The sequence below is a fragment of the Coccomyxa subellipsoidea genome (assembly GCF_000258705.1).
Source record: "Coccomyxa subellipsoidea C-169, whole genome shotgun sequence".
NCBI lineage: Eukaryota > Viridiplantae > Chlorophyta > Trebouxiophyceae > Coccomyxaceae > Coccomyxa > Coccomyxa subellipsoidea.
Genome location: NW_005178038.1, coordinates 2,173,611 through 2,200,609, shown reverse-complemented (window position 1 = coordinate 2,200,609; position 26,999 = coordinate 2,173,611). Strand labels below are relative to the sequence as shown.

The following is a 26,999-nucleotide window of genomic DNA, read 5'->3' as shown; positions in this document are numbered from 1 at the left end:
AGCACAGCCTGCCGCAGGATCCTGGAGACCCGGCACTCAGTCTTCCGGGGCTCCTGCCGTGGACGCGGGCTCCGCCATGCAACCGTCATACCCGGCGTACGGTGGCAGCTCAGCCGCCGCGCCGTCGGCGGCAGCCGCGCAGATGCCAGCACGCCAGGTGAGCGCCTCGGCAGTGTGGCAGGGGCCCCCTCACAGCTATGCAGCACCTTCCCAGTACCTGTCAGCCTCTCAGCCGCTGGGAGAGTCAGCCCCTGCTTGGAAGAAGGTGGAGGCTACTTGGTTGTGCGACACAGCGGCAGGGGCAGCCGAGCCGAGCGGTGCTGCGCACCCGGTAGCTCCTCGGCGCGCCAGCAATGCGCCGGCTGTGCCGCTACTCGACTCGGCAGCTCTGGCGCGGCTGACAGCGATGATGACAGCGCAGCGCAGCTCGTCAGTGCAGCAGGGCCTGGCTGGCAATGGAATGCCTGAGAATCGGACGGGCCAGAATGGCGAACCATGAACCTTATGAGAATGTGCTGCATGCAGTTGTTGTGATTGCTATCTGGATTTTGGATTTTGTGGGTGACTTGCGCAAAATGTCTGTATCTGAATTGCTGCAACACTTGCTCTGCTTTGAATAATCTGTGCACAAAATTGAACTGAATTGCTAGCGCACATGTGTGCTTGCAATGCAAGATCCATTTGTGATTTCACCAGTACCTTTTGACTTGGTCGCATGATGTTACAAGATTGGCAAATGCAAAGGCTATAGGCCATACACCACGAGATAAATACAAGGCACTGATTCAGATCGATCTTGATACATCCAAGTGTACTCACTCTCACACGCGCAATGTACAAAGTCTCTCTCAACACTCGTCAAAAACCAAAGTTCCACTCAATTGCTGCTTAAAAGTACAGAGTGTACAGAGTACCAGCTACAGTCACACACATTCTGCTGCTCAGGAGCAGCCCGTATCACAGAGCAAGCTCCGATAGAACTGATGAGATGGTGTCCCAGGAGTGGCCTCGCCTCTGCAGCCATCCCACCATCCTCCGCCGCCTGGTCTCCGAGGGCATTCCCTTTGTCAGATGCGCCTGCCGCTGCGCAGTCTCCAGCAGCTGCAGATCCAATCCTGCACGCCAATACCCCTCCACATCAATACATAACCCCTGAGCTGGATGCAGCACGCATCGACCCTTCAACACACCTACCGTGCATAGAAAAAGTTGACGACTTCAAGACACCAGGCAACCCTGTGCATCTCCTGGTTGTGCTTGATTCGTACCAGCTGTAAGGGAAGACTTTAGAGGCCTGAACAGCAAGCAGAGCCATTCCAATTGACCCAATCACATGTCTGCTATGCTTTGAACCACATGGAAGATCAGCGGGGCGTGCTCACTGTGTGACTCGCCCATTCCATCCTCGTCCTCCTCCAAGTCCTCGGTGTGCATATGCAGCTTGTGCGAGTCTGTGCCAAACACCTCCCGCAGCCCATGCTCAATGTCCTTCTTGTTCACCCCCTTCCTCACCAGTTCCTGTCCCACACATTCACCCCTTCAGACCAAGTGGCCACTGACCTGATGCGCAAGAGTATATATGGGAGAGTGAGCCAAATGCATTGTGGATGTAATGTGCATAGCAAGAGACCCACAATTCGTATGCGGGAGGGCGCCCATCTGGACTGCCGCCACTTGGACCGCGCAAAGATGGTCACAAAGTCAACATCGCTCTGCAGCCCCTGCACAAAGCCACAGAACTCCCCTGTCAGACACATATTACTGTGGTAGTAGATCCAGGCACACAAATATTGCCTGTCAGACTGCATTTGCTCAAGCACACCCTGGGCCAGAAAGATAGACCTGTGCAACCCAAGGGCTAACATTAAAAGCATCGCACAATTTTGCGTGCAACTTTGGACTATGATCAAGAAAGCATTGGTCAAAGTTCACGAATCTCTTTTAGCCCATGCAAGGGGAATTATGCGCACCAGCTCTTGGAGGCGTGACAAGGCTCGGTCAATAGTAGCTTTGTCGTAGCCCTTGTCGACAAGTTTTGTGGCGAGCTCGCTGCGCGAGTGTGGCCGGAAGGCCAGGCTGCCAGCTGCAGATGCCTTGCAAGCTTCAAACTCCTTGTCCTGTGGCGCCCTGATCAGAAGAACAACAATGTCAGTATTAAGGACACTCCGTGGACTATACAGCACTCGCACAGGTGCATCTTGGCCATTGCGACTGCCTGCAGAAAGATTGAGGCCCAGAACGGATACTCTGTGGAGAAGGCAATTTATGCTGGCTTCTTCCTGGCACATCTGCGAGCTCATGATGGGTTTGGGATGTCGTACGTACTTGTAAGACTGCTGCATGTCCCTGTTGACGCCCCAGTCGTCGACTGTCTTCGAGTCGTAAGAAGCTTCATCAGAAGCGTCATCCCAGAGGTTACTTTGTAGCTTTCCAATTGATTTCGGATAGCTCAAAGGACGCCTACGCCCTGCTGCAGAGAAGGACAGTCTATTTATTAATGTGCTGGTGAAGGTGTTCATATTGGACAGTGAAGTACTTCAATGAAGTCCTCAAGAAGTCCTTGAGAAGTCCAGAAGACCTTGCAAGCTGAAGCCCGGCAGGTCACGATCCTCACCTTTGTACGGTACTGTTTTGGAGCAGAATGTAAGAACATGTTGCCTCCGTGATTGCAGCGTGCGGATCCGGCACCGATTTTGACCAGGACGCAAAGGACAGCGAAGCAGACACTGCTTTGCTAAGAGAAAAGTTCCAGCCGTGAACATCATGCCTCTATCAAAAGTACATGACTAACTTGATGATTTAACACCGTGGATGGCGAATTCGTTTTATATGCAAGAGATCTGCACTGTCCAATGAACCACAAGTGACAATGGAGAAATGGCCAAAACTGTTGCGTACTCGGAAATCCGATCAATGATCTTTAAAATCGCACGAATTTCGATGCTGAAGGAAGAGAGTGTCTGAAAATGTCGCAACAGCGAGGACACTAGAGGAGAAGCTGCGCCAAGAAGGTGCTTACTCACCCCATTAGTGATGCATGCTTGACAGCCAAACCAGGCTCCTGCCTGGATTCTGGTCGAACCCTGCGCTTCAACTTGCGATGCCAGCCCAGCGCTTTCCAAAATATATTTATGCCAACTCTGGTATTCGGTGCTCTTGTCAGCATCAAGTCAGGCAATTTCCTCAATTTGCTCAATTTGAGGTCAGACGACGTGTTTGTACGAACATCGAAAAGACACAGCTTGGTGCTGGGAGTAGTACCACCTCGGGGGTGTAAACAACAGTATATGTGCTGCATCTTGCCTGGATTTAGCAGCAGGATGCTTGCAACAGACGACATCGCTGATGCTAAAGCTGTTATTAGCCAGACATCTAACATTTCCAAGGGTTCAGCTGCTGCTACCGGGGTGAGTGGTGCACGCTCCCCTAATCCCATGGTACGGGATGAAGCACCTCCAAGTCCAATAACACCCAGCCCTCGGCAGACCAATGGCACTTGGCAGAGACCCACTCAGACTGCAACCGACAACAGTGGCCATGCCAGCACAAGTGACAGAGATGAGGAGCGCAGCAGATTGCGCTGGGCAATCAATATCAAGAAGTGGACTCCATGGGACGACGAGTGGCTATTCCTCCTGGACATGCTTCCGGAGGAGGACCAAAAAGAGGTGCAATTTTTTTCCAACAACTATCCTGTCCCCTGACCTTCGTATCAAGCCTGCTTGGCCTGTCTTGTGTCGATGCACGTGGTGCATGTTGATATGTGAATCGCTGTCACAGGGCACTGAGCATCCAAAATGTGCTGTGCTCGTGCCAGGGATGTGACATAACGTGCCTGTGCAGGTGGAGTCCTTCAAGTTCAAGGACGACCAGAAGCGGGCATTGGTGAGCAGGCTACTGCAGCGGCAGTGTGTGGCAGTGGCGCTGGGGATCCCTTGGGAGAAGGTGCTCATTAAGCGCACCAAGGGCCGCAAACCATTTGTCATCAACAAGGGTCTTGACAAGACTCACGCGCCCAACTTCAACTTCAATGTCTCGCATGAGGTGGGCATTCCTCCCCCCTATACTGTTGCTCCTCGAGGCAGATTGCCAGCTTGCATGTGTCTTGGTCGTGTGCATCTGGAAGACAAGCAACACCATTCGATGCACCACAAGTGTGCCGCCCTTCATTGTTGCCCCTTTCATTGACAGTAAATGAGCAATAAATGAACTGCAGATCTGCCATCAACAGTCGGGGTGGCAGGCATTGGGTTGCATGTCAGCTGATCTCCACAGGACCTACCACACCAAACGGGAAAGAGATTTCTCTTTCTAGCAGGGACAGCAGGAACAATCATGTTGAGAGCCAGCTGGTCAATTGCTGTCCAGGGGGATTTTGTGGTGCTGGCGTCGGAGCCCATCTCCATCTGCGGCGTGGATGTGGCTGCGCCTCAGCAGCTGCGCGCGCGCGGTACCCAGCAGAAGCTGACCATCCCGCAGCTCAAATCCATCTTCGACAAGCAGTTCACGCCCTATGAGGTGCGCTCTTACTCCGACTCTTATTGCCGACATCTCTTTTGTGATCATTCTCTCTACAGTTTGTTCAATACACCTGCCTTATATATCACCTTTGCTGCCTGGACATGTCATGGTTGATGTATCAAGGGGGTAGAACTTCCAATGCATCCATCTAGTGCCAGGGATTTTCATGAACACATTGGGCTGGTGTCTGCAGTGGGCTTCCATCGACAATGCCGGCAGCGGCGATGAGGCGAAGGAGTCCATGTTCAGGAGGCTTTGGAGCCTTAAAGAGGTCAGCTTCACAGCCTTGTCCGTGATCACATGATGCACCGCAGGCACATGACTATACGTATGTGCTTGGGATCCTGCACATGCTAGTGGCCGACCTTCTGAGCCAGGGGAATGCTGTAAACCAAACAGTGCAAGCACTCGTACGCTACAGGCTTCTTTTATATAGCCATCCTTGTCTTGCTTTAATGTGGGAATCTTCTGCTACTTTTTTTTCAAGGTTCCAGAAATGTCAAATGTGACGGTGGTGGAGCGCAGGCGCTGGTGAAGGCTCGAGGGGATGGGCTGGGCTTCGATCTGTCTAAGGCGGAGTTCCATTTTGAGGACGGCATCCGCAGCGACACCGCCAGCGTCTGGATCGACGGCAGGCAGCAGACAAGGTGTGACTAATCGTATGACTCATCGCCATGCTGACATCAGTAATCTCATGTTCACCTCAGACTGGATCTGAGACATGCCTCACCGGTAGAGGCACTGCGATCAATGCTGTTGCCTTTTCCTGCCATGGCTGCAGATTCAACAGTCGACGCCTGAGAACGATGTTATTGCTTTTCGAGCCATGGCTGCAAAGCCTGTGGTTTGGCCATTTGCATGTGCATACCAGGATCACGGCACGATGGCACCCCTGGCTGAGGCAATCTCGCAGCCAGTCCATTGTGCTTCCGGAGCGTAGAGGTAAGGGGCTGCACAGCAGACAGTGGTTATAGCCCTGGGATGTTGGTGTGCGTCGCTGGCGCTGAGCTAGCATGTGTTGCGCACAGGTGGCGATTCTTCCTGCAGGAGCTGTCGGACGGGCACTGGGTGTCGGTGGCGCGCGGCCCCCCCGAAAACATCGTGGACGCCTGGCGGGAGTTCACGGGCACCCTGCAGGAACCAGACATCCCCGGGGCCAAGTTCCAGGTGGGTGAACAGCGCAACTATTGGCCGCGGAACACCGTCAGACGCTGTGAATATCAACTGGTGGTCTGTGAAATGGTGTTAGTTGCCTGGCAGCTTGGGCAATTGCCTTACAGCTCTCGAGCTTTTATTATATCTCATTGTAGATTGCAGTGTTAACAAATGTTTGCAAGAAGGGCCGGGGAAAGAGAGGCAGGATCTCACCTTGATGATTTGGTCTTGACCGTTGTTCTGTTGTTACTGCAGGAAGCACTGGAGGCGCCCAACCCAGCTTTCACGATGTTGGGCATTGCTGACATCATCCCACAGCGGCTGCGTGATGACTACGCAGATGCTGCTGGCCAAGCATGAATTGAGCTTGTGGCGATGATGGCCTTACAAACATCTTTGCGGAACAATAAGATTACCATCGCAGATTTGTATATACATATATGTAGAATACTTAGGCCAATATTGCTTTTAGATTAATCATTCCTGAATAGAAACCTCCCAGAAGCAATTGCACACAACAGCAGTAAGACTGCGAAAGGCTGGATTGGACGAAAAAAATGCATCTTGTCCAGCGATCTAGGTGGTCACTGTCTATCAATAAAGTTGTTCCATGGGCAGCAAAGCGCCTAGCATGCACAATTCATCTCCATATTCGACCCCGACTCGGAATTCAACATTTCTGAAAGACAATTGACACACGCTCCACACCAGCACAAATTAATGAAGTCCTTGTGCTTCGGGTAGTAGAAGACAGGGTGCTTCCGAACAAGTACTTGCGCATCTGTAATACGATCATACGACTTGTACTTAATTCGCCGGCTGTTCAGTGCATGAAACATCATGACCAGCCAATTGTCTTTCAGGACCATGGTATTGTACCGAATCCTGAAGTTGGTCACATCCCTGACAAATGCCTCCACCTTCTCAAAGACATCTTCAAGTCACCTGAACAACAAAACACCTGGACAACGAGTACTCGCCTTCACGACAGGTCTCCAGTCTGAGCAACAGCACCAAGCTTGGTTGTGAAGAAATTCCTCCTAATTCCAGAAAAATAATGACCGATTAGCAAGATCAATAACGCACACTGCATGCTTCATGAAGCAAGCTGCGCTACATAGGTACGTAAATGCAGGAACGGTCATTGCTAAATTGCAAGTGACGTGAGAATATGTGCCTGCCTTGAAGAAGAAGCACCAGTTGAGTCAGGGTTCAATGTCCCCAGCCTGGTGCTTATTTTTTCATTTTTTTTTGCTTTTCCTGGCCGACAAGCTGATCTTGAAGTCGCATACAGTGTGCAGCGTAACCTTAGAGGCACCAGCTCCAGTCATCTACCGGTGATGCTGTTGTTGAGTCTGCAAGCATGGCTAAGCCGAGGTGATCATGCCTGCTCGCAGCGAGAGTGACCGCTTAAGCCGCGTCTGTCGAACGAGAGATCACCGTTCGATTCACATACCTCGGCGAGGCCCATATCGCGGAAACCGTCATCGTCAGTGCTGGTGCGTGTTGCCTTTAGAGGGCAATCTCTTGTCCTAATATAATAATATGCTGGCCTTTCAGACAATTGACAGTCAGGACCAGGAAAGTGAATTTATCGGTCGACAATCTGCTGCCCCAACCAGTAACTCAGGCCAGAAGGAAGGGCCCTTCCTTGCCGGCTAGCCTTACGCGGTGCAGAAAACCTTATACAGCGAGCTTTGCCTCTCAAATAACAAAATTTTATTAAATGGCCACAGGGAGCAATCTGCATTCAGTGATTGAAGGGGAAGTATGCTGGCACGCGTGACCGTACGGGACCGTTTGAATATTCCTAGATTAATCCTAGACAGGTTCTGCCGGTGTCTAATCATGCCCTTCATGCATGATTGTTTTTTGAGAAGCTATTGCTGATCCCACGGCCACGAGCATCAGAAGAATTATACATGCATCTGTTGCAAACCACCAACAACGTTCCTAATTGTTATAGCAAGGAATCTGCACATGTGCATTCGTGCGTGGCTGCTGATGTCGATCAACATGACGCCCAAGACCAGGCCAAGGCCTGTTGCGATCGAATGGAGATAACAAACAATATGAGATCAAAATTACTTCTGGACATAAGTCAAAAGTATCCATAACAGCACGATCACAGAAGAAAGAGTATATTCCACGGCCTCCCCTGGCACTGTAAATCCCCCCGGCCCTCAGCCGCAGTGATCATCGGTAGCGCAGTTCGTGCAGCCCCTTGAGCCGTTTCTCAAGGCTGGCAATACCCCCGCGCACATTTTCTAGCTCCTTGTTCACCACTGACAGGGGCCCGCCAGCGCCGGCTTGGGCTGCGCTGCGTGGGGGCAAGTTCTCAACTTGCCTGCCTCCTGCATGGCTCAGCACATCCGGGTGCCTCTTGTCCAGGCTGCCCATCAGCGCATCCAGCCTCTCATCGTCTGCGCACAGCACAGCCTCGGTCAGAACCTGGCTGCAGCACATTCTTCTCTCCTGTGCCATCTAGAGACAGAGCAACGCAGTATGCCTGCCAAGTCCTCTAACAGGCCCTATAAAACAACGATGTCCAACATCAGCGCGGGAAGCCATGGGCTCTTTGTGATGAGGTTCAAGTAATTGTAGCAAAAAGGTGCAAATCGATTCTTGCCAGGTCACATGGCGTCTGACCTGGCAGGCGTGCGCTGAGTCGCATCTGGTGCAGCTTCCTGTCGGCCGCCTGCAGCTGCTGCCGCAGCAGTGTTATGTCGCTCATCCACCCTTCCACGTCCAGCAGCCGCCTGCACCATCAACATCCCAATCTGCCGATGCAACCCATAGTGTCCCAACAGACCATTCTGAAACAATACCGACCTGTCAGGCGCCGAGGAGCAAGCTTTGCCGTTCAGTAGCCCCCTCACCCTGCACCTATAAACCTCCTACTGCATAGGGCAAACCCCAGGGCGTTTTTTCCAATAGGTGACGGAGATGCTGTAAGCCTCGTGCATGACAGGTGCCCCTTACATGCATTAGGGGTGATCAAAATACATTTTATATAAGAATTGCCAACTCATGCAGTAGGGGGCACATGATGGAAGTCGCAAGACATGCAAGCATGATTCTCTGCTTGGCATGAGTGATGTCAGGAAGGCAGTTCCAATGTTGTGCGCGCACCGGTGCTCGAGCTGGCGGCAGCGTTCGATCTGTTTGGCGAGGCGAGCTTCCACATGCGCTAATCGCTGCTCCAGGCGCCCTGTCACCCCCCGGTGCATGGCCTCCAAGTCAGCAACCTCCTTCTCCCGCTGCAACACCTGCCACGTGCACGACAGCCTGCCGCTCATGTCTGTCCATGACTCTGAAAGGCTACAACGCAGCGCAGCTGGTCTGTGTAAGATACATAGCACGCAATAAGGAAGTTGCTGGAGAACCCTACAGGCCAGCCTTCGCTCTAATGTCTCTTTGAGAAGCTCGGGGTGCACTGCGCAATGCCAGCATGCGCAAATCGGGCCGGTCTGCCCGCGCATGGCGATCTCGGTCATGGGAGAGGCGAACCTTTAGGTAGTGATTAGTTTTGCCATCTCGCACGATTTTCGGATGATGGCAAACACCTCTGAAGCAGATGCTGCCACGCTGCTGAATGCATGACGTGGACAGCAGGCCGGCTGCCAAAAGCTCACACCTGGGAGCGGTAGGCTTCGGTGTGCTGCTCCAGGCGCTCCTCGGCGGTGCTGCGCGCGTCGTGCAGCCGCTGCGCCAGCTCACCCTCCAGCTGCGCCACCCGCGCGCCCAGCTGGCCCCTCACCGCCTTCAGCTTGAACTCGGCCGCCGCCGCGCGCCGCTCCGCATCGGCCCGCGCCTTCTTGCCTGCGCAAAAGCATGTCGCCCAGTGAATTGCAGGTCATTTAGAGGATGTCCGAAGCATTCTGACTGAATACTTGCATGCGTTGCTACGTTGCTGCACAAGACAAACGCAGATACCGATGAAGACACAACACAACATGTGAGCAGTATGCAGGACGCGTGAGGGTGAGAGTCGGCATGTGGGATCTCAAAAACGCGCACAGAGGATGTAGTCCTTGACACAACAGGGCTTGTGAGCAGCATGCAAGACGCGCGAGGTGAGAGTAGGCAAGTGGGATATTTCGGCATGCGCACCGAGGATGTAGTCTTTGGTGGTGGCCTGCAGCGCGTCTTCGGCCCTGTGCAGGCGCTGCAGCAGCTCGTCGTGCCGGGCGGAGGCAACGCCGTGCCGCGCCGCCTCGTCCACCTCGCGCATGCGCCGCTCCTCCACAAGCGACGCTATCCGCTCCGCCGCAAACTGCTTCTGTCAAGGGGCAACGCGCATTCTCAGCAATCAGGACTTTGCGCGTCGTTTTGTGGGCTCCAGCGGGAATTGGGCGTTCATGATCTCATCGCGAACAGAGCAAGGTCAATGGAGACGCCGTGCCTTGAGGATACTGAGGAACTGCGCATGCAGCAGAATATCTGCGAATGATGCATTTTTGCTTGGTACGTCGAACATTGCTCTTTGGCCGGCTTGCAGTAAAGTTAGCAATTTGCCAAGATGGTATATCTCTAGACGTGTCTGAAGAATGAACGATGCTGTGCCATTGATGGGAATGTGCTGTGCATGCAGCAGAAACAACCACAAGTTCCTCTGCATGCAAGTTACGCCAGTGTCCACCTAAAAACTTGCACTGGTGGTCATGCCATGTTGCTTCCCACCTGTTCTGTCAGCTGGGACTGCAGAGATTCTACTCTCATCCTGACCACTTCCACGTCAGCGGCTGACATGCCAATCTCCTTGTCCCTGGCGGCGGCTGCGCTAGCCTTTGAGCCCTTCTGGGCCTCCAGCAGGAAGAGAAGGTGCTGCAGGCGGTGCCTGTCATCCACCTCTTGCAGCCGCAGCTCATCGTTCTCTGCTTGCAGCTGCAGCAGCCGGTCCCGCTCCTCAAAGATGTACGCTTGCGAGCTGCTCAGCGCCTGTTTGGCACACCAGTTTCCTCATCATCCAATACTGCTCAAACAAAGGATTACCGCTGTAGTCTGATGATTGGCATGAAGAGCATGTATGTCTTGTATGAAGTCCAGTGTGATAATTAAGCTTGGATGTTGCCTGGAACACTTGGAACCTGTACTGCACACCAGAATGACCAGATAAGCTTTGACTGACCTTCTGCAGGTCCCTGATTTCATCGGCACGCTTTTTCAGCTCCCACTCAAGCTCGTGCACCTGCTTTTGCGGCGCTGCACAGGCGTCCAGCTTCTCCAGGAAGTCTTGCCTCTCCTGATCGACGTCATCTGCAAGCAAGTTTGAATTGTCTGTAACACACAAGGATCACTCCTGCACGTTGCCCTGAGCACCTCTAGAGCTGGACAGCCTTGAGAGACTCGGCCCTACCCCACACAAGACACGAAGTATTGGACAGGCACATGTGCAATGTTATTTTATACTTTAAAAACCTCGATCTGCATTCCATCGGCGAACTTCCGCTTGGCCAGTATGTTGCAAGATGGCTGCCTGTGACTTGCACCTAAAGAGAGTAACACAGGGCAACACCTGCACGATGGTGGTATACAAAATCAGAGGACATCTCCAGGCAGCTGGTTGGGCTGCCCCGCTGTATCATCATGTGTCTAGCTGGTCAAGGATAGATCAGATATACTTGCATCGTGCTTGCTGGGTACAGCGGACGTCTGTCCAAACGTGTATTCTGCTTTGTCTGCTACAGAAAACCTCTCCGATCACAGATGCGATCTGAGATTCTCGACCATGAATGGCCATCATTGGCAAGCCGAGATCCGTGCCGTTGACTGATAATCCGAGGGGCCCTTAGGGCTTACATAATCAAATAGAAACCTAAAGGAAATATCGTGACGTCAATTAATGCGCAAGGGCGATCTAGACAATCAAGGACTATCCTTCGTTAAGGGACATCAAATTCTTTTAAAATTGTTTGTTTTCTGGTTGTAAGCACCACGAAGATTTCGCGAAGACGCAGAAAGTTGGTGTCGAGGCGGAAGATCGATTGGCAAACGCGTTGCAACGCGCATCGCGTGACGACAGCGCACTTTTGCCTCAAAATGCAATCCATAGTTTTCCAATCGAGTGTCACCATCTGTAGAGTCTCGGAAGTACCCTTTGCCGCTCGGTAGGAGCGCCTGAAAACGTGGGCTAGAGGGGTTTAGTGCACAGAGGGTGGGCAGGCAAGCTGGAGACCTTCGAAAGGCACAAGGCAGCAGCTTTAGAGACCCTCAAGGAGGGCATTGTTGTCACTGGTGGGCGCCCAAGAATGTTCTCGAAGACGGGTTTGTTTGGGATGGGCATATTTGTAATCACAGGAACCACGTTTATGCCCAACTTTGGCATAGTGCTTGCTGGACTATTCTTTGCTCAACATGACCATGCATGCGTGCTTCAAGTTGCCCCAGCTCCTGACCACCTGCAGCAGATTTTGGGTCCCCTGCTCCAACCTCTTGCGGCTGTCTTTGCAGAGTATGGAGGTCAGGGACTCGTGCAGTACGTCAACGACGCCTTCCTACAGTGCACAGGTGCAGCATTGAGCCATGCAAACCTGCTAAGGATACCCTCAATGAGCAGCCTCCAGACTGGCTTTTCGTCAACCATTTCAAGGCTATATCCAAACAAGCGTTGGTTGATGGCCAGGCTACGACCGAGGAGAGGTGTTGGGGAGGCCTGTCAAGGGCCTCTTGCTCGGCGAGGGGACAGAACCAGGGGCAAGGGCAGTCTTGGACGATGCGGCTGCCCAGGGGGTGGAACGCACAGTCGAGGTGCTCCACTACAGGAAAAACGGCACGGCCTTCTGCGATCAGGCACGTTCCCTTTCATGGGTGCTTTTTATTAGACTTTCCTGTATTCGCTCTTCTGTTGGTGGCAAGATGCCCTGTACTCGCCATGCTGTGCATGGCCAGCCAGTGGGAAAACTTCCTTGTTTCCTTCGTGAGATTTGCAATCTTCTCGAGTGAAGGAATTGGCTAAGGCGCCTGAGGGAAATTTGGCGCTTATGGGTGGGTGTTACTTGTGATTACCTGGCCTTGGGTGACCAGAACACAGGTTGGCGGGACACCGGCTTAGCAACCCGTCGAGGTTTTCAATGTTCCAGGGGGTTGGGAGCGGCTCAGATTTTTGAGGGATATTTGTAAATTTCAGGATTACTTGTAGCGCTCCGGACCTTTAGTACCAAGGCGATCCTTAGACGGGGTTTACGAACAGAGCGTGAGCAGCAGCGATGGTTCTAAAGCATTCCTGTAGCACTCCGGCGTTTAGCAGCGAGGCTATCTGGGGACAGGGCACATGATTGCAGCACGCAAAGCAGGGATATTTAAGGGTTAGGGGTGCGCAGGTGCGGGTGACGCCAATGAGCGAGGCCGGCCGCATAACGAACGTGATCTGGGTGCACCGGGACGTGACCGAGGTGGCGGAGCAGCAGCACATGCTGGCGCTGCGCAGCCGCGTGCTCAACTTCATGTCCGACGGCATCTTTATTGCCGACTGCGCCGGGCGCCTCATGCACACCAACCAGGGCTTCGCGCGCCTCACCGGCTACGAGCAGATCGAGGCCGTCGGCCGCCCCTGGACCTTCCTGCTGGTAAGTCACCAGAGCTTGCACTGCAATCGATAGCGACGTGGGGTCTCACCAGCCGCTGATGCCGTGAGCGGTCGGTTTGTCTTGCAATGCTGCTGCCTTGAGCAAAGTGGCCTGGTGGCAGCGCATTTAATTTGCATGACTACTCAGCTGACAGCATAACTTTGTGCTACAAGGGCCTGACAAAGAGCACTTCTCACAAGTGCTCTCATGGGATGAGAGAGGGGCTCAGGGGTTTCGGTGGTATGCTTTGGTCAGACTGTGAGGTGATGCATGTGCGTCTAGGCCGATGACGCGGATACAGCGTTGGCGGGGAGTGTGTGGGCGGCCTTCGCGGCGGGGGCCGCTGTCAGCGTGGACTTGCTGCTGCGCACCAAGGGGGACACGCGGCTGTGGGGGCAGATCAGCTTCACGCCTGTGCTCTCAGAGATTGACGGCACCGTGGAAAACCATGTGAGCCTCATGGACGCTTCATCTGGAGCTTGGCTTGTTGCGCGTTTTGTGCAAGTGCTTCGCGCAGAAAGTGGAATAACTCTTGAATGTGGGAGTGTTTTTGTCTATTCCGACTCTCTGTGATGTAGCCTAGCCAGCTTTTCACAGATTCCTTGAGCTGCACCCTCTTCTGCCTGGATGCTGGTCGAAAGCATGCGGATGTGTTTAGTTAAGAGGAATTGCTCCCGCAGGTGGGTGTAATTACGGACATTACGGCGCGCAAGTCTACGGCGGAGGCAATGCACCTGTGCGACAAGGCACTGGCGGCCACGTCGGAGGCGACGCTCATCACGGATGCCGCCCAGCCCGACAATCCCATCATTTACGTCAACTCCGGCTTCATCAAGCTGCTCGGTGCGCGCCCCATGGCTTAGACGCCCGCCCTTGTGAAGTTCTCTGAATTGGGCGGGATTTTGGCAGGCACCATTGGCAGGCACCAAGGCGTGCATGTGTGGTCCTGCGGCTCAGTGTTCAAGGGTCTTGCGCACAGAGCTGCTGGTGTATTCATACAGTGGAAAATTGCTGGATGAGCCACCCTGCGTACAGAAGCCAGAATGCTGACTTGCGGGACCCCCACATGCAGTTGCATCCTAGCTTGCTTGTTTTCTTGTATACAGATTGTTGATGCTTTGGCTGTCTCACAAGTGGCTGGCTGTCCACTCCCATGTGCGGCTATAGCGGGTTCTATGTCGATCCCTAGCATCGGCGTAGCAAATGACCTCTTCAAATGGGGCCATGTTTGTAATTCGCTTGCAACTGCAGGGTACACGATGGGGGAGGTGGTGGGGCGCAATGCTCGGTTCATGCAGGGGCCGGACTCGGACCCGGAGGCGGTGGCGGAGCTGCGGGACGCGGTGCGCACCGGCCGCGCCACCGTCGTCGAGCTCATCAACCTGCGCAAGGACGGCTCCCGCTTCTGGAACCAGGCGCGCCCCCTGCTGCGATTCTGTCCTGGTTTTGTACACCATTTCCATGGTGTGCCATTCCAGAGGTTCCCTGCTCCATCTGGGATTGCAACCTGTCTTGCAGTGCTGGCATGCAAATGGGACAATGTTGCTTATCACCTTGCATTCCTTGGACCCCCAAGAGACCTTCACAGAGCTGCCTACCATTTACAGGCGCGTGGTGCAATGACTGCTTGTTCTTTGTTGGAGCTCAAATTGACCGCCAACAGCTGCCCTGCGCGGGGCATGGAACCCGATGGCATTCTGGGGCACTCGTGTCCAGCATGTCTTCTACTTTGCGTGTGATGGTCCAATTGCACAGACACTCAGAATACTATCAGCCAGTCCTGGAGATGTGCACGGACGATGTGTCCAGAAAGCGCCATCAACTCTCATGCCCCCTAGGCGCATGAGATACGTATGGTGATAAGTGTGCAGATGCAGCCCACTCGGTATGTATAGAGAAACTTGCCATGTGCAGGTGTCCATGACGCCCATCAAGGACAGCTCGGGGTTTGTGACCAATTTCGTGGGCGTGCTGCAAGACGTGACGGAGCGCAAGGCCTCGGAGGCCGCCTTCAAGCTGCGTGACCACGCCCTCTCCAATCTCAACGAGGTGCGCGCGCATATACTGTAGCACACGCCCTAGTATGGCTTCCATGCCTCGTGCTTCGCATGGAATGGCAGGTGATGCGTGCAGATTGGGACAAATTCTCACCTGGCACGCATTGCTACGGTCAAACAACAGGAGCAGTACTTATCTTCTCCCAGCTGACCTACTTCATTGGGCACTTGTGCTTTGGGATGGCACATTCTATCATCTGGGGTCCCTGATCACTGCCGATGGCCTGGTCAGACTGTGCATGGCAGCGGATGCATCGTGGGGGTGAACTCTTACCTTTTTACTTGAATGGTTAGGATTTGCAAGATAGTGCATGCGTGAAGGGGGTTGAAGTTGCGCGCTGAAAGGGCGGCGGCTGTGCAGGGCATCACGATCGCGGACCCGAACTTGCCGGACTGCCCGCTCATGTATGTGAACGAGGCGTTCTGCCGCATGACGGGGTATGCGCGCGAAGAGATCATTGGCCGCAACTGCCGCTTTCTGCAGGGGCCTGACACCGACCCGGCATCTGTCGTGCGCATCCGCGAGGCCCTGGAACAGGTGTGCTCCAGCATCCCGCAGCTGACTTGTTATTGTTATCATTATATAACATGTGGCGCCTGCCGGAAGGCAAGGTATGTTCGCAGATGCATTTGGATAGCTGCACCAGATATGGTTGCCGGAGGCCCATGTGGAGGCACCTACATTGATGCCCCAATTGAGACTCTGTTTGAGTTATTTTGCGATTTTGCAGCTTACTCAGTCACTATCTGCATCCAACTTGCTCAAGAGCGGACTGTGTATTGAATGTCCTCAATGGCAGTGTCGTGAGGACAAAAATATATCTGGTAGGTATCATGCTAGGGACCACATGCTGCTTCAAGGGAACTTGGATGGCGGCCTTCATGGTTTGAGCTTGCATGTGTGCACCGCGCAGAAGCGGGAGGTGAGCCTGGAGATTCTGAACTACAAGAAGAACGGCGACAAGTTCTGGAACCTGCTGAGCATGATGCCGGTGTGCAACGCTGCGGGCGCGGTGGTCTCCTTCATCGGCGTGCAGTCAGACATCACCGAGCTCATCCGCCGCAAGCACGCCGAACGCGAGCTGCAGCAGGCCAAGGTGCGCAATGACAATCCTCTGAAGCATGTAAAATCCTGGGGTTTCTGGCAGGATTCAAGCCGCCACCATTAATCTCCAGAATATGGGTCAAATTATGGGCGCTGTGGCAGGGTAGCAAGCCAGTACTATCACCCTCCAGAGCGTGGGCCAATGTTCTCGTTTCTATATACCTTGACACTTTTGTGCCCTTCTGGGCAGTGCCTGGACTCCCATCCATACAGCAATTACAAAAGCAGTTGCATTACATCCATACTGTCACATAGTAATTTTGATTGGTGGCTGTGGGGTGGTTTGGCACATGTCAAAAGTCTGCAGCGCGGCATCTGAATAGGGAGGGCTGTGAATGACCTGTAGGTGGCGGCGGAGACGGCGACGGAGGCGAAGAGCATGTTTCTGGCCAACATGAGCCACGAGATCCGCACGCCCCTCAACGGCATGATCGCCGTCGCGCAGCTGCTCCTCTCCACCAACCTCACCCCCGAGCAGCGGTGCGCGCCCCTTCTCGCCCCTTCTCAACCCCAGGGTTATCCATTTGTCGCATGTGCTTGGCAGCTGTGCATGCATGGCTTCGCAGTGCTCCAAGCAGGCGCTTGCGCGTGTGGAAAAATGGGGAGATTCTCACCCCCGTGCAGCAGTGCACACCCCTTTGCCTATTGGACGCTCCCATGCAATGCTGCCTGTCAGCTCTGCATGCGTGGCTTCCCAATGCTCCAAGCAAGTCCTTTTATGCATGTGAATAACAGGGACGTTCTCATCCCCAAGCAGCAGTGCACACCCGTTTGCCTATTGGAAGTCTTTTGTAGAAAAGAGAGAGAGAGAGCACTGTTTGATGGTGTTCCCTTGTCGCATGCAGGGAGCTGGCGGAGACGATCCTGGACAGCGGGGACACGCTGCTGACCATCCTGGGCGACATCCTGGACTTCTCCAAGATCGACCACAACTCCATGGTCCTTGAATCCGCCCCGGTGCGGCCCCACATTTGCCCTTGCAACATCCAAAATTCAGGTTGCTTGCTGCCTCGTGCACGGGCCTAGAGTATTTCGTTATCTCCTTCTCTGTTGTAGAGATATCCTTCTACCTAGAGAGGACTGTAATGGGTTTCAAGGAGGTGAAGCGGAGCCACACACGAGGCGGCAAAAATGCAGGGCTGACGGGCTGAGACACGTGCAGGTGTCGCTGAGGGACGTGATAAGTTCGACGGTGGAGATGGTGGCGGCTGACGCGACGAAGAAGGGGCTGGACCTGGCTTACACGATGGACGACGCCCTCCTGCGCCGCACCGTCCTCGGAGACGCCATCCGCATCCGCCAGGTTCTGCTTTTTATTCGCCTGCAGCGCCCCTAGTGTTGATATTGGCATTGATGGTTCCCTGCAAGGGCACGCTGGTGCCAATATGTCGACACAAGTGCTGCCAGATGGGAATCTCAGCGGCTTTGTCAGTGATATCCTTGCGGAGCTGTGCATTGCATAGACGTGCTTTATTGTGGCTGGCACGCTGCCTGTGTCTTCATCTGTCAGCACTTCACAAGTAGCCCGGCGTTGCACTGCTTGGGACAGGGATGCTGGCAGTGCGGTTCTCAGACCTTCAGAAGAGGTCGTCCAAGACCTCGTCATTGGTAGGCAGCAAACATTGGAGAGTTATCCAAGCGCAGCATCTCTCGAATTGGCATCTGATTGCACTGAGCACGCATGCAGGTGCTGGCAAACATTCTGGCGAACGCGGTCAAGTTCACACAGAGGGGCGAAGTGGTGGTCACGGCGACGTGCGCGGACGCATCGGCGGCGCTGCCGAGCGCGGCGGCCGGCCGCGGTGGCGACGGCCCCGGGGACGTGTGCGCGGGGCGGCAGCTGGTGCACGTGGCCATCCGCGACACGGGCATCGGCATCAGCGAGGACTCCATGAAGAAGCTCTTCCAGTGCTTTCGCCAGGGCAGCGAGTCGATGAGCCGCAAGTACGGCGGCACAGGTGCGGCGGCTTTCCCCCTTGCAACTCTTGTGCCACAGTCACTCTCAGAAGAGGCTGTATCTGTGTTGTCAAGGGCCAAAGGCAGCACTGCAAATAATCTTACTTGCCCTTGCAAATTCTGAGGGCTATTTGCAGCCTGGTGGCGCTTTCTGAGCTTGTGAATTGACGCTTGTCTGTGGCACGGCTGTGCCCAATTTCCCAATGCAATAATATACTTGTGCAAACCTATACTTTTCTTGTGTCAGATGTGTAGATAAAAGGGCAGATCTGACAGGGGTGGTATGCCTTTACAACAGGGCTGGGCCTGGTGATATCCAAGCGGCTGACTGAGCTGATGGGGGGCACCACATGGGTGGAGTCGACTGTGGGCAAGGGTTCCATCTTCCACTTCACCATGCTGCTGGTGTGGGCCGACGAGGCGCCCCCCGAGTCCCCCCGGCCCTTGGGTCCCCTCCCCCAGATTGAGCACCCCTCCCCCGCCACCAAAGGTGCCCCCCCTTCTGCAGCTCTCTACAATGGCGACACACGCGCGGCAGTGCCGCTGCACACTGCTGTATTCTGTTTCCAATTGTCCAATTGTCCTTTTTGGAAGTGTTGTTGACTGAAGAGGTTGGGTGCATTAGATACCTATGCATCACTGCAGTGCACATGCAGCTTTCACTCCTGTGTAGTCTCCCTGTGTGAGAGGGTAGTTTGGCGAGGGGCTTAGATTCAGCCCGGCTGATGGTGTCATCGCAGCATGCGTGGGGGTGTTCGAGAGGGCAGTCTGGCATTAAGCTGACTGGACGCATGCGTGGCGCAGGCATATCGTGGCAGCTGCCGGTGGCGACGTCGGCGGCGAACGGGTGGCGGCAGCTGGACGACAACGCGCAGTGGACGGGCCCCAGCATGGCCGAGTGCGCGCAGCTCTCCGGCCGCCGCGCCGTCGTCGACATCCTGCACCAGCCCACCGCCCTGCAGGCGCGCCGCGGTCCTCCCTTGTTTGTTTAACCAATTGCTCTTTTTTTGACCTGAGTGGGAGCTTGCACTCATGAATCCCGACGTTGTGGGGTCTGCATCTTGATGGGCGCCTTGGCAGCAAAGGGAACTTACGGCGCGCAAGTCGATGGCAGGCTTCCAAGCAGAAGGGAACTGTGTGACCTTTTTGCTTCCCTTAGATGAGCAGCACGGTCCTGTGGCTGTGAGATAGAGAAGAACAAGTAGAGTTGCTGCAAGGTTTCCAAATAGTTTGGAAGAGGGCTTTGAGATTCTGAAGTTTTGGTGGTTGTGAGGGCAGGTGGCGCAGAGCTGCCGGATGCTGTGCATGGAGGCAGACATCGGGTGCGCGGTGGGCTGCAGTGACAAGTACGACTTCGCCATCGTCGGCGTGGATGAGGCCGTTGCGGGTCTCAGGTCAGCCCAATTCTCCCCCATAGTTCTTTCTTCATTGTCAAAACCCTGTGCCACCCCCAGACACGAGGATCTGGAGCTGACGTTGGGTCGTCAATCTTGCGCTCTCTTGATGGGTGGCATGCCTATGCGGGAAATGGCATGACTTGACGACTTCGCACCACATCCTTCTGTCTGTTGGGACTTCATCAGCAAGCAACGCAGCTCGCAAGCTGCTTGTTGCACGTTCAGCCTACCTCTAGCCACACTCATCCTCATCAGCACATCATCTTTGGCATTTCTAAAACCGCTAGATTTAGAGCCGCAAGAGGTTCATAAAGCAGGCGTATTGAAGGGGTGCATGCTGCATGTATTCCTCTGGTTCAGAATACTCAGATGACCTGCAGCCGGCATAGCAGGGATGTGTAAAAGACAGGGCCTGGCTCTGGGAAGGAGCACTACAGACACTTGAGAGACTCTTCTGTGTGCAGCGTGCGCTCACCAACAAATTGCGTTTTTAGAATTTTCAAAATTCACTACAATGAGAGCCAGCGGAGGCTTATAAAGCAGACGTGCTGATGGGGGTGTGTGCGCTATCAAACACTAGCACGAGAGCCGGCAGAGGCTTATAAAGCAGGCGTGCTGATTGGGTTGTGTGCTGCGCACAACAGGGGTGGGTGGAAGGGGCGTCCGGTGGTGGTGCTGGGGCAGAAGGAGGGGGTGCCGATGGGGCTGCACCCGCTCGTGTCCATGGTCGCGCGCCCCGTCAAGCACGTCCGCCTCGTCACCGCCCTGCTCAAGGCCATAGCCCTCATGCGCTCCAAGGCCCAGGTGCAGCCGCTCGCCTTGCTATTGTCCTTTACCCCTTCACTGTTGTGCCATGTACTGTTGCACATGCCCTTGAGAGGTGGGGCCACTGAAGCGAACTCCAGAAATAGATTGTTGCTCAGAAGCACGCAAGCCTCGTTTGCTTCTTGCTGCCGTACCAACGGTTTTGATAATGGCCTTTGCATTAAGTTGCTTCAACAGGAGTGAAGCTTACCCAACACAGCGCATTATCTGGGCTGAAGCTCAAGTAGGTGTCAGTTGGCTGCATATGACCATTGTGCTGAAAGGCAACGTTGATTGTTTGTTGATGATGTGTGCAGCACGTGCCGCTGCACGGGACGGCGAGCGCGCGGGCGGCGGCGGCGGCGATTGACGCGTTCCACATCGGCGGCGGCGAGGAGCCCAGCCGGCGGCGCGGGCGCGACCAGACGCTAGCGCAGCAGCAGCGCAGCGCAACCGCGCGCCGCCGCATGAGCCTCGACAACTCCGCCCTCGACTTCGGCCAGTCCGACGGGTACTGCCTTGACCCTCATGCACCTTCTTTCTCACTCTCATATCCTTCTGCCCGGATGCCCCTTGTGCACCTGCTTCAAGCAGTCTTTCAGTCTCCTGCTCATATCGCTTTCGCCTGCCTCTGAGGAGGCCAAGATATTTGAGGAAAACTGCGGTGCGTCCGCTGATATGATTTGGCAGAGATATAAATGTATTGCTATTCTGTCTGGATTGCTGACAAGCAAGGCAAAAATACAACGGTACTAGAGAGAGAGAGGGATTGGGTCGGTGAATTCTGGGTGTCCATCCTGATGGATGCATGCGAGGCATAAAAAAGAAGTGCTGAGGTTCCACGACATGCTGCTGCAGGACTGCCAAGGCGCGGCAGGGCCGCAGGAACAACCCGAGCCGCACAAGCTTTGCGTACGACACAATCGAGGAAGAAGAGCAGCGCGCGCAGGGCAGCTGCTCCTCTTCGCCCCCCGCCAACAAATTCAATGGTCAGCCCATTTCCTTTACTCATCCTCAAGTCCCGCATCTTGTTGGTGCTGAATGGTTCCTTCACCGTGATACCCACACTTTTAAACGCTTCTTGTGTGACTTGAAGTCACCTAAGACTCCTGTGAGCACCGCAATAGAAGGAATGGTGCAACTCTCTATCAAACCTGTGCAGACGGCAAGGGCGTTTAGGGTTGATTTGAATTGATCTGATGGCCCGGGTGCTGGGTTGATTTGAGCTGTGGCGAACCATGGGCAGGTGCGCAGCAGCGGTTGCGGACGAGAATGGAGGTGGACGAGAAGAACAGCATGAGCAGCAACTCCAGCATGCAGTCCTGCCACACCACCGTCTCCGCACACAGCAACAACAGCAACAGCAATAGCAACAGCAGCAACAGCAGCAGCATCAACGCCGCCGACAAAGATCAGCCGGTTGCGCCGGCCGCACCGGCCGCACCGGCCGCACAGGCCGAGCGAAGCAATTCCGCGCAGCCACCCTCGGAATCGTGCAAAAGAAGCCACGGCGGCTCGCAGGACCGCACGCGCGCCTCGAGGGACAACGCCGAGAGAGGCTGGAGCAGCGGCCCGCCGCGGTTGACCGGCGGCGGCAGCGGTGCGGCGGCTGCGGCGACCGAGCGGTCGCCGTCGCCGGGGGGCGCTCTGCGCGTGCTTGTGGCGGAGGACAACCTGGTGAATCAGAAGGTGCTGCTCAAGGTGCTGCAGCGCGTGACGCCCGAGAGCAAAGTCTTCGTCGCCAACAACGGCCAGGAAGCCCTGCAGGTGGGCGCTGCATTCCTCTCCAAGACATTTGCTCATTGTCTCTCGTCACGCACCGAAACTATCTCCACCTACTCTCTGTTCAGTAGTTGAGGTTGCAGCGGAGCAGTTGCAGGGAGAAAGCAACAATTGACTGGCATGCGGCAAGAGGTTGGTATGTAACAGGTTTGGTGAGCCATGTTTGAAATAGAGCAATGGCTGTGCACAGGAAATGGAGAAGAACGTGTACGACATAGTGCTGATGGACGTGCACATGCCCATCATCGACGGTCTGGAGGCCTCGCGGCGCATACGGGACATATACCCGGAAGAGGACCGGCCCAAAATCGTGGCGCTGTCCGCTGACACAACGCAGGCATGCACACTCTCCCAGCCTATCTTTGAATCAGGAGAGATTGCGTACATGAAAGTCAGTGCGAGTGCAAATGTAGGGAGGACGGGCTGCATCGGCAACACTATTGTATCCTATTTGAGAATCATTCTTGACCAAGTGAAAGCATGCCAGACCTGGCGGTCATGTGGCTATGGGCATAATGGTGACCTGTTATAATGCGCTGTGCAGGATATGCAGTCGCAGGGCAAGGACGTCGGCATTCACCAATTCATCTGCAAGCCATTCAGGATTGAGGAGCTGCAGCGTGTGCTTAATTCAACGTCCCGTGTGAAGCGCGTGCTGCCTTCCTGATCCTCAGATTATGAAGAAGCAGCGACTGAAGATTATTTTGAATCAGGAGCCTGGGGTTCACTTCTTTTTTGCGAAGGGTGGAGCAGCATGGCTCTGTCCTTGGCGCATTCACTGTATTGAGTTGAAAATGGGAACGTTGTAAAAGCTGTAGGTTTTTACAAGGTGTTGTCAGTCATTATGCCCTCTTTTGAGGCTGGCAGCTGAGAGGGTCATGAGAGTGTGTTTCACATTTAATCAGGACCCTGGGGATTACTTCTTTTTTGCAAAGGGTGGAGCAGCATGGCTCTGTCCTTGGCGCATTCGCTGTATTGAGTTGAAAATGGGAATGTTGTAAAAGCTGTAGGTTTTTACAAGGTTTTGTCAGTCATTATGCCCTCTTTTGAGGCTGGCAGCTGAGAGGGTCATGAAGAGTGTGTTTCACATTTTAGTTTGTGGCCAAGTACTCTTACCATTTTTTCAGGTGCAGCTCGTCCAGCACTTCTGCTGATGTTGGAACGGCAGACACTAATTTTTTGGGGCAAAGACTCTGGCATTTCAATTTTGGAAGAAAGGCTGGCGAGCTAACTGCACCATTGAGCGACGCAGAAAAAATGCAACAGAACAGTTTCAAGACAACATTGCCTGGTTAAGTGAGTACTTTCCGTCCATGTTGCTGTTAGTGCGTTTGAGTACCTGGAGTATTGGTCACAAGGATACCAATCATTATTTGGGCACTGTCATGTCTAAATGCTGCGCATTTGTAGGTGTGGTGAATACTGGTAATTGTATTGCTGCATTTACACTAATTGCTGAACGGACGCAAGGAGTACTTGGGCTTTGTAACCAATGCATCAGTGACATCTGTGCCGCCCATTTCACACACTGATACACTGCTCATAGCATGGGTATTCTCTCAGGCACACAGAGCCCGCCCGCATTTCACTTGACATGAGCAACTTGCGCTCAATTGTCCGAGAAGTTGAACCTGAAAATAGCAGGGCTGTCCTGCACAGCGGCGCCCGGGCCTTTCTGGCAACTGTCAATCTTGGGCCGTTTGCTTGCCTCCTGATCACTTCCATCGACATTGCCCTGAAAGAGCGATGCCAAACTCCTGACTTGTGACCTTTTCTGCTCCTCCTCCAAGCATGCCTCCAGAACCTGTGCCATCACCATTATATGCCGTCAGTAAAAATTCACTCTCAGAATCAATATAGCGCTGGTGTATGCTTGATAAATAGACCCTGTTCCTTTCATCATGCTAGCATCAATGAACGCGCCACAAGCTTGCTGTGCCTGGGGCCTGCAGTACAACACATAAGCAGGAATCCATTAACTTGCACGTGCAATATCTGAAAAATGCAAACATAGACATGTACTGACCTGTGGCCGCTGCTCTCGAAGGGCCTCCACAAAGCGGTCGTGCATGTCGGCGCGGTTGCCTTCGGCACAGCCGGACACCAGATCCGCATTCCCCGTCTTCAGGAAGGCCAGCACTGCGGATAGCCCTGCGCTGCTCACGTAATTTTGTGTCACCGCTATGCTCTCCTGCGCGCGTAGCACACACACAATACAACTCAACGCCATGCGATTCATTATTTCTCTTTTAACACTAGAAGGTCAAATATGCATGCTGCAGCAGCGCCAAAATCACAGATGCAGCGCTTAGACGCATGTATAAAGCCTACGCAGTCCAGGCTTGCTCCAGGAAAGATTGCTCGCAGGAAAACCAGCACGGGACAACAAGACCGCGCTTCTCAGGCAGTACAGAGGTCCAGCTTGCTCATGCAGCCAATATGGGTTAGGACAACAGCAATTCAAGGCACATTGCCCACAATATAAGAGTCATTCCATGGGCCCAACTCCCAAAGAGCCTGACCGCGTTGAAACTTGCTGTCTGTGAGGCAGGAAAGAACCAGGGATGGGATATGACATGCTCAAAAGGGGGGGCGCATCTGCAGTTGTCTGCAGGACGTACCTTTTCATTTGGCAGGCAAAGCGTGTAAAAATAACAATCATAAAGGGGGCCTAACAGGGTGGGCAGCGCACCTCCAGGTTGATGGCGAAGTGCCACCAGCCGCGGGGCACGAAGAGGACTTCGCCCGCGCGCACGACGCCCTCCACCGGAGGAACGCGCATTCGCTGGGACGCATCGTAGAAGTTGAGCATCCACTCCACCAGCGACACCGGTGTCGCCACGTCAGCGCCATCCGCACTTGCATGCACGCCTGTACCCGTGTGAGTCATGACTGATGATGCTGTAAGAGACTGGTTGCTGCCCGGACAGGCTCAGGAGCAAGCCCCAGGGGAGGGTGCCATACTGAGTAAACCATTGTATTGGTTTCTGCTCTCTCCTTCTGAGCGCCCCAAGCATCTTATTTGATAATAGATGTGCATTTCACGCGCCATCACTATTCCTTAAATCTCAGTACTTCCCAGCATGTGCGCTCAATCCCATTCAAGGGACTTCAAGCTTAATCATCCCTGGACAACACTCCATGGCGCGCGGCAATTTTAAAAACAGTCTGCGCACCTGGCGGGGTGACGTGTGGCGGAAAAAGGATCCACTTCTTGGACCCCTTGATGACGGCGTTCCAGGCTGAGGTGGCGTTGGGGTCCTTGTGGAAGGACGAGCCCGACCGGGCCGGCCCCATGATCAGCCACCGGTGGTGCGGCCGCGCATCCTCCCCCAGCACCCCAAACAGATCCTCCGCAAAATACTCCGGTACCTGCAACACAAGAGATGATGGTCCTGTAATTGAGATAGATAATTACATAATGGGCTTCGTGCAACAGGCCTTCAGCATTCTCTTATCGGCACATGGCAGCAGCTTCTGCCTGTTGTGGCTGCATGCCAGAGGCAGGATGCTTGAGATTTATTCACTCGATGCATGCACCGTCACCAGAATAACCATTTGCAGGGGCCACAACACATAGGCCACCCGAACATGCTACGACTGATTTGGGGCCATGGCACAAAGATAGATGCAAAGAATTATATGATCTGGGCAGAGGAATGCCGCCCACCTCATAGTCAGCGGCGAGCTTTGGCGCCTTGGCAGCAAATTGGCAGTCAAAGAGGTACAGCGGCATGTCATCCCTGGCCGCATCCGCATAGGCCAGGTAGTCATCAAAGGCCATGGAATAATCCCCCGCCATCACCTTTTGCCCCTTAAAGGCCTTCCTCAAATACTTCCGAGTCCACTTCTTCCGCGCCGGCCATTTCTTGGCCTGTCACACAAATCAGAACAGCTCAAAGCAAGGAATCATCATTGCCTCTTCATATTTTTTGATAGTCATGCTATGCCATGCATGCTGGCACTCTATTGCTCACATGCTTGGTCACAGACACGTTTTGGGCACTTAAAATGTGTGCTCACCTGACATGTAAAATGAGGTCAAGTTGAGTTTTATTTGACATGCAACGAGATTCCCAAGAGCTATAAATGCAAGATGTAAGCCACAAAGGGGAGCGCACAGCATCGGTCAGGACGACCGGGCAGTTGGGCAGCTCGTACTGCTGGCGGAACTCTTCGGCGCTGAGGCTGCTCCTGCGCTCCAGATTGTCCCTCTCCAGCCACTCCTCCCTGATGGGCGTGGTCGCGCAGAAAGAGGGCTGGTACAGAATGTCCGAATAGAACCCCTGCACTCTGAGGGGGCTGCTGGAAGGCTCTGTTTCGGCATCTCTTAAGCCTGTTGCTGTCAGGTAGGTGTGCTGCCAGCTGCTGCGGTACTGGAAGCTGCCCTCAAACTCCTGCAATCCCATGCATGCATCATTAAGGCATAGAACGCGTCACAAGTTGGACAGTTTTAAATAGATTAGTCATGATGACAGATGAGCCTAGACCGTGCCAGAAGAAACAAATCAAGATATTCAGAGATAGATGCAGCATCACACCTGCAGCGTGAGTGACCTCCAGAGTTCCTCATGGGTGCAGAAGCAGTACAGGGCCTTGCTGGTGGCTGAACAGGACAAGAGGACCTTGGCTGGAAGCAGTCCCAGCACAGAAA

The 26,999-nt window shown here is 54.1% G+C and overlaps 5 protein-coding genes across 5 annotated transcripts; 2 read left to right on the top strand and 3 right to left on the bottom strand.

Annotated features, from left to right (window-relative positions):
- Window positions 1-957: 957 nt before the first annotated feature.
- On the bottom strand, window positions 958-2,342 carry COCSUDRAFT_62226 (hypothetical protein; the record flags this gene model as incomplete). The annotated part of the gene is made up of 5 exons (XM_005649305.1): window positions 958-1,115; window positions 1,383-1,518; window positions 1,635-1,721; window positions 1,971-2,127; window positions 2,326-2,342. The coding sequence occupies 5 exons, from the start codon at window positions 2,340-2,342 to the stop codon at window positions 958-960; spliced, it is 555 nt and encodes a 184-aa protein (XP_005649362.1).
- A 1,092-nt stretch (window positions 2,343-3,434) lies between these two features.
- COCSUDRAFT_28384 (4'-phosphopantetheinyl transferase) lies at window positions 3,435-6,167 on the top strand (the record flags this gene model as incomplete). The annotated part of the gene is made up of 7 exons (XM_005649304.1): window positions 3,435-3,668; window positions 3,844-4,044; window positions 4,369-4,518; window positions 4,715-4,792; window positions 5,047-5,168; window positions 5,550-5,688; window positions 5,932-6,167. The coding sequence occupies 7 exons, from the start codon at window positions 3,435-3,437 to the stop codon at window positions 6,034-6,036; spliced, it is 1,029 nt and encodes a 342-aa protein (XP_005649361.1). The 3' UTR covers window positions 6,037-6,167.
- Window positions 6,168-7,872: 1,705 nt separating this feature from the next.
- On the bottom strand, window positions 7,873-11,306 carry COCSUDRAFT_62224 (hypothetical protein; the record flags this gene model as incomplete). Its single annotated transcript, XM_005649303.1, has 8 exons — window positions 7,873-8,099; window positions 8,326-8,435; window positions 8,809-8,945; window positions 9,314-9,498; window positions 9,790-9,958; window positions 10,360-10,617; window positions 10,808-10,921; window positions 11,301-11,306. 8 exons carry the CDS (start codon window positions 11,304-11,306, stop codon window positions 7,873-7,875), a joined length of 1,206 nt encoding a protein of 401 aa, XP_005649360.1.
- A 727-nt stretch (window positions 11,307-12,033) lies between these two features.
- COCSUDRAFT_46955 (hypothetical protein) lies at window positions 12,034-23,790 on the top strand (the record flags this gene model as incomplete). The annotated part of the gene is made up of 22 exons (XM_005649302.1): window positions 12,034-12,154; window positions 12,302-12,426; window positions 12,999-13,244; window positions 13,527-13,694; window positions 13,925-14,087; window positions 14,496-14,692; window positions 15,159-15,293; window positions 15,663-15,839; window positions 16,216-16,398; window positions 16,753-16,886; window positions 17,252-17,363; window positions 17,569-17,709; window positions 18,094-18,364; window positions 18,661-18,852; window positions 19,167-19,334; window positions 19,636-19,756; window positions 20,404-20,563; window positions 20,881-21,074; window positions 21,422-21,552; window positions 21,810-22,330; window positions 22,536-22,736; window positions 22,890-23,790. The coding sequence occupies 22 exons, from the start codon at window positions 12,034-12,036 to the stop codon at window positions 23,010-23,012; spliced, it is 3,984 nt and encodes a 1,327-aa protein (XP_005649359.1). The 3' UTR covers window positions 23,013-23,790.
- A 530-nt stretch (window positions 23,791-24,320) lies between these two features.
- COCSUDRAFT_14538 (Clavaminate synthase-like protein) lies at window positions 24,321-26,967 on the bottom strand (the record flags this gene model as incomplete). The annotated part of the gene is made up of 6 exons (XM_005649301.1): window positions 24,321-24,536; window positions 25,038-25,216; window positions 25,522-25,717; window positions 26,016-26,219; window positions 26,467-26,742; window positions 26,887-26,967. Coding segments are annotated over 6 exons (1,152 nt in total), but the record flags the coding sequence as incomplete, so codon positions are not given.
- Between the last annotated feature and the right edge of the window lie 32 nt (window positions 26,968-26,999).